The 14,896-nt window shown below is 44.0% G+C and overlaps 1 protein-coding gene and 1 long non-coding RNA gene across 3 annotated transcripts in view; both read right to left on the minus strand.

Moving 5' to 3' along the window:
* The window catches only part of GLT1D1 (glycosyltransferase 1 domain containing 1), a 116,805-nt gene that overhangs the window by 93,173 nt on the left and 8,736 nt on the right, over positions 1 to 14,896 (minus strand). For both annotated transcript variants that reach the window (XR_014444700.1, XM_083150553.1), the window contains exons 2-3: positions 14,243 to 14,391; positions 7,824 to 7,929 (exon numbers count right to left, since the gene is read on the minus strand). Coding sequence is in view for 1 of the 2 variants with exons in the window: in XM_083150553.1 (XP_083006679.1) it covers positions 7,824 to 7,929; positions 14,243 to 14,391 (255 nt within the window). In the remaining variant the exon portion in view is untranslated. The remainder of the gene's footprint in view (positions 1 to 7,823; positions 7,930 to 14,242; positions 14,392 to 14,896) is intronic.
* LOC146009926 (uncharacterized) lies at positions 11,258 to 14,229 on the minus strand. The gene is made up of 2 exons (XR_014444701.1): positions 13,513 to 14,229; positions 11,258 to 13,465 (listed from the first exon to the last, which is right to left on the minus strand). It is a non-coding gene; the product is annotated as an uncharacterized LOC146009926 (long non-coding RNA).

Here is a 14,896-nt window from a genome sequence, read left to right on the forward strand (position 1 = left end):
ATAGAGACTCTGGGAAGAATTGAATGGAGGGTAATTTACACAATAGTTTAGGACAATTCCCTGGAAAACTCCTTTTTAAATGAATACTTATCCTAATTTTTTAATATTTTCTAAATACTGTATAAATTGTCGGTTCTGGGCTGCAGCTAGAACATTATGGGCCCATTATCAAAACGTTCAAGGGGACCCAGCTGCAATGCATCTATGACACACCTCTACTGCAGTGATTGTTCATTTTATGCCCCACAGTAGTGCCCTAGTTCGTCCTATGCCTCATTTTAGTGTCCTAGTAAATGTTATGCCTACTACAGTATTGCCCTAGAGTTAATGCTCCTTCACCCTGGAGGTACTATCAGCACAATGATGATGGCACCTAAAGGTGCATTGCTACCTGAAAAGGCAACTGAACCTTGGCTTCTTAAAAGCACTGCATCTTTAGTCTGGTATTTGGTGGAACCCTGGAGATCAGTCTCAGAACATTGTACAGGGACAGCCTGTATAGACTATTGCCTGGGATTAATATGCACAGATGCTTGGGGAGAGACACTGCAGAGATCAGGATTCCGTAGATTCCACACATTGGAGAACGCTCAGGTGATGCATCAGCCTGGAAGGGAACTCAGCAGGTAAAAGCACAGCTTGCGTGCTGAGCAGACTTCGCAGAGAATGAACGCAGCCAGCAGGATATGCGGACCTGCAGAATTGTGACATTTGTGTATTTAGGGAGACAGTGGGGCTGACAGTGTAGGGCAGGGATGGCCAGACTTTTGGATTGGTTGATCAAATATAAAAGGACAAACATCTTTCGCAATCCGCAATAGTAGAATGACACTTTAGGGCTACGTTGCAATAAAACAGCTTAACAATAATTTTCATATAATTGAAGGGTATTCCGTAGCTGGATAATGTATTATGCACCCCCAAATAAAAAGCAATCTGTTAGAACCATAACATTTCGGTACCCAAACCATAGTAACAATATACAAGCAATGTAACTAATTAATGGTGAGCACTAATACGAATGCAATGGATGTGGAGACACGTGGCATATTCCTCATGAAACACTTTCTTCCTTGGACATCATGTATTGTCAGCCATTAAAATGTGTTTTGGAGTCTTCTGAGGAAAGCAGCAATTACTTTTCTTTCTTACCTGACATTTCTATTTATATAACTATTGTTTCACAGAAGACGCAGATGCTGTAAGCACAGAGCCACAGCACACACGTAAACTCATCCTTCCATATCATTGCTGGATAAAGCAGAGAACTAAGGTTTAGCAAAAGAAAGTATCAACAAATAAAATAAATAGAAAAATTCATTATATTATGTATTATGTCCTCATACAGCCCCAATATGCCATGCATCGTGAGATGCTTGGATGAGTGAGCAGGCAGGTCCTGCATCTACGATGCACCAGGAGATGGCGCTGATTAATAGGAAGCAACACTTGCATATCTTTAAGCGGCTGAGTCTTGAATACTGCCCTGAATATGAAGCACAATGGTATTCAGCATGGAAAAAGCCACACTGCAACTAGGATGCATTTTCAGCAAAATAAAAACGCCTGAGGGCCTGTTTGGAACCACTGTGGAATGATGTATAAGGACATATCTGTATAGCTGGCCTGCTTTATACTATCAAATCAGAAAATGTTAATTTATGGCACAGGTTCAGTTTAAGAGAGTTCATAAAATGCACAATATTTTATAACGTCACAGAAGGAAAGGAACGGCGCCCTCCTGAACAAGAGAACTTTCAATTCCTCATTTAAACAACAAATCTCTTCATGAAATGAAAAAAGTCTCTTGTATGAATGACTCATGGCTTCCGGCATCACTATATGTTGTGTGAAGAACTACCTCTTTATGTCACAACCCTATCACACATAAATGTGCAGTCCAACACATTCAAAGACATCATTCAGATATTGCAAGAATGAATTTATAAACACTACAAAGAGCTTTTTCTTAAAAAAAAAAAAAAATCCACCGTCACCCCCGAGTAGCACAACCCTGCCAGGACACTCTAGTTCCCATAGCACACATTGCAGCCTTGGGCAGTTGGTCCATTCTCTTGATGAAAACCCAGCAAAATTTTAATCACTGCACCAACCAATACAATTGCATTTACAGCACAGATTAGCAACAGTAGGTTGCCAGGGCCAGTCAGTGGGTGTGGTATAGCTCACAGACGATGTCTAGTCTGACAGCCTATGGGCAGTATTCAATGAAAAAAAATTGCCGTGCATGGCGAGAGATTTTTTCTCTCGCCATGCACTCGCCCTGTTCCGGAGGGCTCGCTGCCACTCCTGCTCCCTCTCTTCAATGTGGTTAAGATTCGCCGCGGCGAGTCTTAACCCCTGCAGCAGACGAGCGTCCGCGGCAGGGAGCTGGCAGGGAGCCGTGGGACAGTGGCAGCCAGGGAGATTAAAGTCTCCCTGGCTGCCCCAGAACATATGTGGAGGGGAGGTGGGCTCCCCGGGACCCAGGCAGCACAAGCTGCCCCCCCCTATAGCCAGCGGGGGACCCAGTATTCACTGCACCCGATCGTGCATATGTAATGATCGGATGCAGTGAATATATGAATATCTAATGAGCGGCTCGAGCGCTCCGGCCCCCTGCTGGCTGCTCTGTGTAAAAAAAAAAAAAAAAAAAATAATTAAAAAATATTTTTTTTTTATTAAATATATATTCATGTGCTATAAATCCTGATTTTTTTTACACCAAAAAACAAAACAAAAACCTTTTAGTTTAAAAGTTCACATTCCAGCTCTCCATGAAAAGATGGAGAATTGCTACACGGAGAGAGACGGCGAAAATCACTTAGAAAGACGGCGAATACTTCACATTGAATAGGGTTGCTCGCTTTTGGAGAGCAAAATGCTCCGTCCAAGGCGAAAAAAGCACAAATTCGCCATAAAACAGGGCAAATTTTTCTCATTGAATACTGCCCAATAGGTCGACACCAAACGTTAGACATACATTAGTCCAACAGTGACAAAAGTAATGACACAAGTATAATGTCGACATGGAAAATCAAGGTGTGTACATGGACACTGTATAAGTGTACCATGTCCTCTTACGTGGCTCACTTTGTTCACCAAGCTCCGGGCACAGTGCTTCACCGCGCTCTATTTTCCCTCTACTGAAAGTGCAAGTATTGTCAATATCTTACTTATGCATGTCTGACTTTTGGTGTCAACCAATTGACTGATTAGACATGGTCTGTCAGAGCCATCTGGAAGTCCAGCATGCTTATTACCCCCTTGAGTGGTGGTTTTCCCTGGGGCAGGACAAACCTACCAGAGCAGGTTTCTCCTGCCCCAAAAATACTCGCCACTCAAGTTGCGCTGCAGTTGCCTGTAGCCTGGCGGCGACGGGGGGCATCATACAATCGCTGGGGAGGTGGGACGCGAGAGATGTATGTGTGTGTGCCAGTGGTACATAGCTGGAGGCACCACTGGCGCACACCTACCAATCAATGGCATGTCAGAAAAATTCTTGGGAGAGTCCACTCCTACAGCTCAGCCCGAGAAATTTCCAGGCCACCAAAGAGGTTATCCTTTCCCATTTGAGGAGTAAACTCAATGTCCTCCAGAGAGGTCATGCCTGGACAGTTTATTGGCTGCAGAGACTACTAAAGGAACATCACAATGCTGCTATTCTGGAGACTGGGTTCCTTTTTTTAAAATCCAAAATGCATTTAAATATTTATTTAAAAAAAAAAAATCTGTTTTTGTTTATATTGTCCAAATCATACAGGTCATAAACTTAGGGAGATGAGGGAGGAGGAAAGCAGGGGAGGGGTCCAGGCTATCTTTGTAGAATTCAATACCGAAATTTAGCTTTTTTTTTTTTTAAATCCAGAATCCCAGGATTACAAAAATGGAGCGAAGATGGCCGCCCTAGTTTCAGGGTTACTTTTTAGTGTTTAGTATGTACCTGTACAGATGCGGACATTATGACTACAATTAAAGTCATATTGGGATGGTTTTGTCCCCTAAATTCTCTAATTTAGGAGGGTATTCAATCTTTGTCGTGCTCCCGTAGCCATCTCCCGACGGGGGAGATGGCTGCGGGGCCCTATTCAATGCTGTCTTCCCCGACAGCATTGAACAGGGGTTCTCCGCAGAACGAGCCCGACAAGCTGTCGGGCCCATTCTGCCGAGAAAAGCCGGAAATAGGCGAGCTCCCAGCCGGAGCTCGTCTATTTCTGTCCTCAGCTTGCGGCCACGCCCCTTTCTCGCCACTCGGCGGCCGGGACATTGAATGCCGAGCTTGTCGAGCAAAGCGAGAACGGGACAGGGGCACGGCTGTCGAGCTTGCTCGACAGCCGTTCCCCTGACATTGAATACCCCTCATATTGTAAACTTGTTAAATGCCCATCAAAATAACAGCTTCTCAAACTATCCACCCCATCCCCACTCCCTATCTGCTCCTACTTCCAATCTCTGACTTCACAGCTCCCTCTCTCCATATTTAACAAGTTTGACAAAGATCAGTGTCTCTGCAAAAATTGCTTTCACGTTATTAATTTAGTCTCTCGAGTGGCCTCTAGTGGTCACTGTCAGTACTTCACCTTATAAAAGGTGAGGAGTATGAGTAAACACAGTAAAAATATGTGTAGCTATTTCAGCTCAGATATATTGGAACTTCTAGCCATTGATCACAATCTTATTTATATAGTGCTGGTTCTATGAAACTTGCACTAGGGCCTATGGAAAATGTTGATGAGGGAGAGTTCATGGAGGGGATATGGAGCTGAACACTTAGGGACCTGAGGGCAGATCGCATCTCTTCCATGGACCCATGAGGGAAATGAGACTGGAGATGATGCAATTCAATGGGAATCACCTGTCCCTCCCATTTCACCAGGTAGTGAGTAGGACACAGAAGACTGACCTACTCTTTCAGGAGTCCCTGGACATAACGGGAGTGTAGAGAAGTAGACCTTTTATCAGCTGTTACAATGGTATACTGAAGTAAAATCACAAGAATTTCATGTGTCAAAGACTTTTATTGGCAATTACATTAAGTTTATGCAAAGAGTCAATATTTGCAGTGTTCACCCTTCTTTTGAATACCTCTACAATTTGACCTGTTAATGTCATCAATCAACTTTTGGGCACCATACTGACCGATAGCCTCCCATTCTTGCCTTAACCATGCTGGGAGTTTGTCACAATTTGTGGGCTTTTGTTTGTCCATTCGCCTCTTGCATTGTTAACAAGTTCTCAATAGAAATAAGGTCTGGGGCGCTTCCTGGCCATGGACACAAAATTTTGAAGTTTTATTCCCCAAGCCACTTGGTTAGCACTTTTGCCAGTGGCGTAACTATAGCACCGCAGCCCCCGCGGTCGCGGGGGGGGGGCCCTGTGCATATGGGGGCGCCGGGGGGGCTGCGGTGCTATAGTAATCCCCCGCAGGCCCCCCATCCCCCGCAGGCTTACCTGTCCGCGCTTCCCGGCTCCCCTCCTGGCTTCAATCAATGCTATGGAGACGGACCACGATAAAATGGCCGCCCCATAAAGCAGACTGTTCTCTGAAACTGTCTGCGGTATGGGGGCGGCCATTTTATCGTGGTCCGTCTGCATAGAATTAATTGAAGCCAGGAGGGGAGCCGGGACGCTCGGACAGGTAAGCATGCGGCAATGGGGGGAGGGGGCACGGGCGGCCGGACGGACGGGGAGGGGGGGCGCCCCCCCATTAACGGTGGGGGCGCCCCAAACAAAGCTACGCCGCTGACTTTTGCCTTATGGCAAGTTGCTCCATCATGCTGGAAAAGGTACTTTAAACTGTTCTTGGATGCCTGGAGGAAGTTGCTCTTGGACGATGTTTTGGTACCATTCTGTATTTGTGGCTGTGTTCTTAGGCAAAATTGTGAATAAGGACACTCCCTTGGCTGAGAAGCATCCCCATACATGAATGGTCTCAGGATACTTTACTGTTGACATGAAACAGAACTAATGGTAACGTCCACATTTCCTTCTCTAGACAAGCATTTTTCCAGATGAACCAAACAATCTGAAAAGTGATTTATCAGAGCAAATGACTTTACCCTAGTCCTCAGCAGTCTAATCCCCTGTACATTTTGCAGAATATCAGTCTGTCCCTGATGTTTTTCCTCCAGAAGTGGCTTTATTTGCTGTACGTCTTGACAACAGGCTAACTTCCAATAGTCTTCACCTCACTGTGCATGCAGATGCATTTAAACCTGCCTGCTGCATTTCCTTAGCAAGCACTGTAGAGGTGATGCCCCCAATATTGCAGTTGAAATAATTTTAGGACAGTGCTTGCTGAACGTTGTTGAGCTCCCCGATGCCTTCTTCACAACTAGTCAACCTCTCTTCTTGAAGTTCTTCATGATCCGATGAATGTTTGATAGAGATTCAATCTTATTAGCAGCAATATCCTTGACTGTGAAGCCCTTTTTGTGCAAATGAATGATGACTGCACATGTTTCCTTGCAGGTAATCCTGTTTAATAGAGGTATAACAATACTTTTAAGCACCACCCTCTTTTTAAAATGTCCAGTCTTTTCTATAAACACAATCAACATCTCTGATTGGTCTCCAGCCTTGTCAATACTCTCACCTGTGTAAACTTGTGAATAATTGACATGACATGTCTGTCAGCTGGTCCTTTTGTGGTAGGGCTGAAATGCAGTGGAAATGTGTTTTTTTGTATGATGTTCATTGTCATTGCAAAGAGGGACTCTACAATGAATTGCAATTCATCTAAATATTCTTCATGACATTCTGGGAGTATTACAAATTGCCATCATAAAAACCGTGGCAGCAGACTGTGAAAAATTAATATTTGTGTCACTCAAAATTTTTGCCCATGGCTGTAGTTTCAATTCTACAGTTTCCTTATCTTCTCCCTCTGCTCAGTTCTATCCTCCCCACCAAGGTGTATCCCCACCCTGCCGAGGAGTCCATAGCAGAGAGAAACACCCCAGATCTTCACACTACTCAGCCACTAATAACTATACTTTCAGAGAAAAAGGCACAGATAGTATCTAAAAAATTAGACAGATACTCATTTAACTTCACATCCTCAGTCCCTACAAAAAGTTTTTGTTTTTTTACCACAGGGCCATCATCCATCTACCCTTTTCTTTTTGACACTGGTATCAATGTGTGTCATGACTGCTCAGTCAACCTGCCATTAGAAAGCCTGCATCTTACTTCTATTTAATGGAGCATTTATTCTCCTTGTGGTCCTTATTGAGGTCACATGCAGCTAATGCAGTCACATACTGGGAATGTTGTGATGGTGGTCACAGAAAGGATACTACAAGGTATAGGCTTGCCATCTCACAGCACTAAAGTCATGGGTTCAATTCCCACCATCAACCAAATTGTGCTTAGTTTGTGTATTCTCCCCGAACATGCATGGCTTTCCTCCGGGTACTCCGGTTGAACTATGTGCCACTTTTTGACAAATATACAGTACACAAAACGTTGTTGCCACTAATCCAACCTAAATGGCTCAGTAGAACTCTTTTTGTCATTCACATGTTGATAAAACTACTAACCGCACTGGCTACAAAAAGCAGAAGCATACTTTTTTCAATTATCAAAAGGAGAAGTCTTTTTTTTTTTCTTTACTTAAATTGGAGAGCGGTGTTTGACTGAATATGAGGAAGCCGTGACAACCGAGGCTAGCTCGCAGACAGACACTGGATGTGTCACATGTATTTATTAGATCACCACACACTCTCAAAGTCGAGCGCAAACATTACAGTATCATGTGGGGCTGGGAAATGTGTGTGATGTGAATTAGCACAGATGTGGTTATTAAGCCCCTGTCTTAGTACCTGGCATCTGCAAGCACGGCTCCCATAATTCTGTATTTTTCTTCATGCTTTACATCTTCATTGATGTCTGTCCCTCCAAAGACTGCCCCAAAGGGGATTTTGTTGCCTAAAAATAAAATGCAGTCACAACTCCAGAATCTACTGTATATTATTTTAAACATGAATCTATAAAACCAGACTTCATTTTTTTAATTGACAGGTAGCGGATTGGCTTTATTACTCTCTACTTTGTCACTTTTTGAAGCTGGATACATCTGACCCAAAGACAGACAGACAGACAGAGAGAGAGAGTTACTGAATTGTACAGAAACTTGTGTATAGCACATGGGAAAAAAAACCTCCAAATACAGTGGGTAATATAGAGTACATAGGAGTGACCAATAACATGTCATTGTAAGCTGGTGACAGCATTAGAAATGTAGAGTAAAGCAAAGTAACAATTTAAAATATAAAAATAGAAAAAACGATCACGAATGCATAAGAACAGAGAGATTGCAGGAAGGAATTGAAGCCTGTATACAACAGTCAAAATGGAGAAATGTTGTAATTTTATACTAACTTGTGTATAATAATTGATTACTAAACTGCATGTAAATATAGGTCTTGGCCAGGAGCATCAAGTACAAGATTCTGAAATACTGTGAAACAACAAAATTAGGTATTCATTCCTCACCAATTTCATGTATCCCAATGGAGTGGAAATTATTTGCTGAAAGTAAGTTTAAAATTAATTAAATGGTTCTTTTGGGCATTGTAAAGCCGAAAATATCTTCTGCTGATCAGAAGTGGATTTACCAATATGCAGCAAAAGCAGTCACTTAGAACCCAGGCCGGCCCACCAACAAGGTTATTAAATGAAGGTCCCAGCAGACTGTCAGTGCATTGTTTGTCAAGTGACAGCTGCGCTCCATTATGCTGTGTGACTGCGTGCTTACGTCACACAAACAGAGAGAGAAGCACAGCACTGCAGAACACAGGGGATGAACAGAGACGCGCTGCTGCCAGAATCCATTCCAGACTGAAAGTTACGTTGTTGCATCAGTCAGTTATTTGATTTAGGTTTCCACCACTGTCCTCCAGGCCCTCCTAAATTCATATCAGTGGCGGGTGTTTGCATGGGGAACCACCTTCTTCAGTCAAGAAGGGGTGACCGTAAACCATGGTGCGGTGGTGGTGGGGAAAGGAGGGTTGTCTGAAATTGGTGTGTGTGTGTGGGGGGGGGGGGGGGGGGGGCTGTAAATGGTGTGTGTGGTGGGGGGGGGGGGTTGTTTGCTGCAAGCTTATCATGACAGCTGTAACTACTTGCTCCCTGTGAATGCATGCCTTTAAGTTTGTAGGTCAGTAAGTGTGTTTGTGTCCCTAAGGTATGACTGTGTATGTATTATGATGTGCCAATAATTGGTGTCAGTAAAGGCCCATACACACTTAACGATTTTCACCTGAAAATCGGTCAAAACAGCCGTTTTGAGCGATTTTCAGCTGAAAATCGCCTAGTGTGTATGGCCCACCGATGGAAGACTAGCGATGATGCGCGCTCCCGCATCATCGCTAGCAAAGTCTCCCATCTGCTGGTTTTACCAGCATGCCAGCGATGATGGCTGCTTTCTCAGCCATCATCGCTGAGTGTGTACAGCAGCCAGGCTGAAAGCTGAGCTGCTTTCAGCCCGACTGCCGCCCTGCGCCCTCCCCCAGCTCCCGCCCCCGGCTCTCCCGCGCTGTTGATGGAGCATACTCACCGGCTCCTGCCCCGCTCTGCCGCTGCCATATACGCCGCTCTGCCTTCTCCCACGCTGGCGCCGGCCTGCAGCTCTGCTCCCCCGGCCTCACATCCCTGCGTGATGCCCCGCCCCCTGCACTGTGTGGAGCATACACTGCCCACCAATGATTTTTCTAAAAGCAGTAATATATACATGACTGACACAGGCCAGCCATGTATATATTTCTGTCACCACTGCCCACCAACGATAAATATAAGGCAGTAATATATGCATGGATGGCACATGCCAGTCATGTATATATTACTGTCACCACTGCCCACCAATGATAATTATAAGGCAGTAATATATACATGGATGGCACATGCCAGTCCTGTATATATTTCTGTCACCACTGCCCACCAATGATATATATGGCAGTAATATATACATGGCTGGCACATGCCAGCCATGTATATATTACTGTCACCACTGCCCACCAACGATAAATATAAGGCAGTAATATATGCATGGATGGCACATGCCAGTCATGTATATATTACTGTCACCACTGCCCACCAATGATAATTATAAGGCAGTAATATATACATGGATGGCTCATGCCAGTCCTGTATATATTTCTGTCACCACTGCCCACCAATGATATATATGGCAGTAATATATACATGGATGGCACATGCCAGCCATGTATATATTACTGTCACCACTGCCCACCAACAATATTTATAAGGCTGTAATACAGATGGGGCTGCTCTCCCCCTTGCCGACAGCTTGCCATATTGCTGTAGCTGGCAGGAGATGGCGGACGGTGGGACGAGTGTCTCGTTGCTGAGAATGTGGCACGCGAGTGTCTCCTGCGTGCACGCCCCATTCTGGCAGGCAACGTGGGACGGCACAATGGGAGCTGCTCCGATGCAGCGGCCCCATCTGTATATACATTGCTGGCACAGGCCACTGCCCACCAATGTATATTTTTATGGCGGCAATGTATACATTGCCAGCAATGTATACATTGCAGCCGCCACTGCCACCAATATACATTGTGTTATGGTGGTAACGTATACATTGCTGGCGCAGGCGAATGGGTTTCTCCCTATGTACAAGGCTGCAAATAATCGTTGCCATGCACATGGGCGGGATTTTGCCTGACCGAGGAGGCGTTTACCTGATCGCTGGGCTCCGAAAATACGCAGCCCAGCGATCAGTTCTGAATCAGGCCTCAAGAACAGGAATGCACAGAATAATATGGCCGCTGTTCCCACCCTTGGAATTCAAACCCACCCATTATGTAAATAGCCTTATACTGAAAAATTTTCGGCAAAGTCTTTCGCCTCCTGAAAATCTTTTGCTCTTTGGGGAAAATAGCTCAGTGTGTATGCACTACTTTGGTGAAAGATAAATCTATCAGAGATTTTGGCAAAGTCTTTTGACATGAAAGTCTACAAGTGTGTATGGGCCTTGGGTTATCTGCCAGTAAGGAGTGTTTTTCAGTGTGTTTGTGTCAGTAAGGTGTATCTGTCAGTAAGTGTTGTCAATAAACGTGTATCAGTAAGTGTTTGTGTCAGTAAGGCAGTATGTGCATGCAAAGTATGGGGGTCCAAATCCAACTCCGCTACTATTTAACTATTGCTCGAATAATAACGTTCTATTTGAACTGTGTTTGTGAAAAGGAGGTCACTAAGGGCAGATACTCTGAAGGCACTTCTGTTTCCCCCCCCCCCCCCCATCAGCATATTAATCACTATAGAAGCCCATGAAAGGCATTTCCTAAAGTTTCATTAAAATTTACATTCCTCATGGCATTTTGAGTGTAGGAAAACAATTATTTACACAGACCTGGTGCCCCGGGAAGATGAATAAACAATTATTTTTGTCTGCATATATATTTTTTGAGGGTGCCTAGTGGTCTTCCAACCCAGCAGGGGGTAAAAGAGCTTTCTAACCCAAAAATATCTAATCGTCAAGCAGTAACAAAGAATAAAAACGTATGTTATCTACTTAGATATAAAATGTGTATTTCTAAAACTGCTAAAAAGTTACATTGGCCATCCTTTGTTAATTAACAAGCTAGACAGATTTAGTCATGAGCTCACTATGGGAGGGAGAACAGATACTAAAAAGGTATGGAAAGCCTTTGTCCTGTGTCAGACTTGGTGAACAATTCTAAATTGAAGTCAAAGAATAAGCGGAGTGCAATGTTTATCCTTTTTAGAATTCTTAAATTGCAACATATTTTTCTGTGCAATCTGTTTTATTTGTCTATTTTCTTATATGCTCCATGACTGAACCCTGAGGTATTCCAATTGATAGAGGGAGCGAAGATTAGGTGAAATTAGAGAAAAACACTAAAAGGAGCAGTTAGGTAGGATGAGAACCAAGAGAGGACTGTGTCTTTAAGACCTAGGGATTGTAGCATTTGTATGAAAAGTGTGTGGTCAACAGTGTCAAAAGCAGCAGAGAGATATAGCAGAAAAAGTAGTGAGTAGTGGCCTTCAGACTTAGCAGCAACCAGATAATTCACAACTTTAGTCAGTGCTGTCTATGTGAAGTGTTGGGAACGAAAGCCTGACTGAAGTGGGTCCAATTAGTTGTGCAAGTTAAGAAAGTATGTGAGGCAAGTGTAGACAAGTTTTTCAAGTAGTTTGGAGGTGCATGGAAGCTGAGAGGTAGTTTGAGAGAGAGAGAGCTTGGGTCAGAATTCTGCATGTTTGAACAATGAAGGAAAGATACCAGTAGAGAGACAGGTTACAGATTTTAGTTAAGTTTGTGATGAGCACAGGAGATAGAGATTTACTTATTTGTGAATGTATAGGTTCAAGAGAAGAGGTAGTAAAGTGGGAGAAAAAGAAAAGTGCAAATATTTCATCTTCATTTGTGTCAGAGGGCTCAGGTAGGAAATTGAGCAGATCACCGACTGAGTCAGAGCATACCAATTCATCTCCTATCTTGTCAATGTTATCCCTGAAGTAGAAAGCAGGGATTGTACATGGATAGTGGCTGGTGGCTTGGGTGAGGGAGGGTTGACCAGTGATTTTAATGTATTAAAAAGATGTTTTGGGTTAGATGCTTGAGTAGAAATGAGAGTTTGTAAATATTTTTGGTTAGCAGTTTCCAAAGCATAACTGTAGGACTGGTAGATAGTCTTATACTGTATGTAAGGAAATCCATTGGACTGCGAGATTTAAGCCATTTACTTTCAACCTTCTGTGAGAAATTTTGTAGGTGTGTTAATTTAGAGTGTTATGGTTGGCGTCTAGGCCTAGGTGGAGTGTGTTGAGTAACTGGAGCCAATTCACCAAGGGCTGTTTTGAGAGAGAGGTTCAGGTGCGATACCGCCATCTCAGGAATAGTAGATGCAGAAATAGGTGCAAGCTGTTGTTTCAAAGAGGAGGAGATTTCTTGAAAATTAATATCATTAACATTTCTGTGGGCTTGAGGTGGACTGAGGGATTTCAGTGTCTTAGCTTTAATTAATTGTTAGATACAGTAAGGACGTGAGACCATCTTTCTGCAATCTAGTTTGAGTTGTGAGAATTAGGGAGCAAAACCCTGTCTTGTTCACTTCCTGTTTTCAGGATTACTTGCCTGCACCTCATGTCACATGACTGTCTCCGCTCCCTCAAGATTGTAAGCAAACAGGCACTCTTCCCTCCTGTTCTCACCTCTCTTCTTATGCACATCAATTACAGCTCTCTCTTATACCCCAATTCACATAGCAAATGCAGGGTTGCACCCGGGATTTGGACAGGGGTCCACCCTGAGAGCGAACCATCATTTTCTATGATAGTCCCCCACAACGACCCTGCAATAAACCTGGTTGCAGATACCAGAAACGGAGCGGGGTAGAGCATCATCAGGGGTGGGTTAGGAGGCATCGTTTGGAGCCAACCCTGCCTGCTCCCTATAGTGCGAATGGGACCCGGGTTGCTCGACCCGGATTACCCATTCACACTGCACAGCAACCCGGGTCCAACCCGGGAATAACCCTTCTTTTAACCCGGGTCAAAATGCTAGGTTGCTGGGCCTGGGTAATGAAAAGGCCTCTTCACACTGTACTTAACCCGGTAACAATCTGGGTCAGACCCGGGTTATTTGTGCGATGTGAAAGGGGTATTACTCAGCTATCAACTATAACTGCAGCTCTTCTCAATTGCAATCATTCATCGCTACCAACATCAAACCGCCCATACTTGTATGCTGATTCCCTACAGCTCAGCTGTATTGTGGTGCTAAAGGTTATCTGGGCTCAGTTTTAGTTTTTCAATTACCATTATGTTTCATTCTGTGTACCATGTGTTTTATGGACTGCTATATGAAAGGCACTGCAAACCACTTGTGGCAAAGAGGTAAATAGGTTCGGGTTCACACTTACAACCTATAAAGAAACAAAATGAAGGGAATACATACTGAAGACTGGCTGTCAGGATGCTGGCGGTCAGAACACCGATGCTGGCATCCCAAAGGGAGGATGGGCAAATATCCTGACAGTCAGTGCCTTTAATAAACCCCAATGATGTTAATTTAGCCCTTAGGTTTTTCTTCCATATATTTTGCTGTGGCTCATCCGTTTCTTGGCTGTCTATAAATCATAGACCCTCTTAGCACAATCTACAACATACTGATAAGAGTTACTATACTGATCATTACAGCCTTGTTATGCTACCCTATGTTTAGGCTGATTGTATAATAAAAGAAATATATTACCAAGTAGAAATCTCCCTGCTTTGTACAAGTGTATAACCAATCCAGCTTCAAACTTCTTTTGGGCAATCAACACCCCAACTTCCAATGGACTCTGCAAGCCAGCTGCATCGCGGAGTTCAACCTCATGGCCTGCAGCTTCAAGATGACTTCTGAATAATAATAAAAAAAGAAAAGTTATAAGTATACTTTAATAAAAAAAAAATCACAATGAATGGTAATCACACCTATTAAATATCTATTGCAGGACAGTGCTTCAGTTATTCAAGAGCAGTTTATTACCCACGGTTTAAGCAATTTCCTTGCAGTCCCTAATAAACAAAGCAGACCAGATTTGTAAGTACAGCACAAAAGCAAGTCACCATGGCCCTTATTCTGATCGGTGCGGCCCGATCAGAATATGCGGCCAGGACCGTGCAGGCGAATCCCCGCCTTCCATACAGATCGCCACCTCCGTCCGTACGCGGATATGTGGCGGTCCGCATGAAAGTGGACGGGGATACGCCTCCTCCATCTTGGGAGCAGCCCCTGCATTCGATGGTCGCTGAACATCGAATGCAGGGCCGCACGCTCCACCAGCTCCCGCCACCCTAGACCACACGGACACTTGTCCGTATGAAATCATGTATGGGGGCGGGCAGCTGACATCCAGCGATG

Source organism: Crinia signifera, chromosome 1 (genome assembly GCF_055691185.1).
Source record: "Crinia signifera chromosome 1, ASM5569118v1, whole genome shotgun sequence".
In the NCBI taxonomy this organism is placed as follows: Eukaryota; Metazoa; Chordata; class Amphibia; order Anura; family Myobatrachidae; genus Crinia; species Crinia signifera.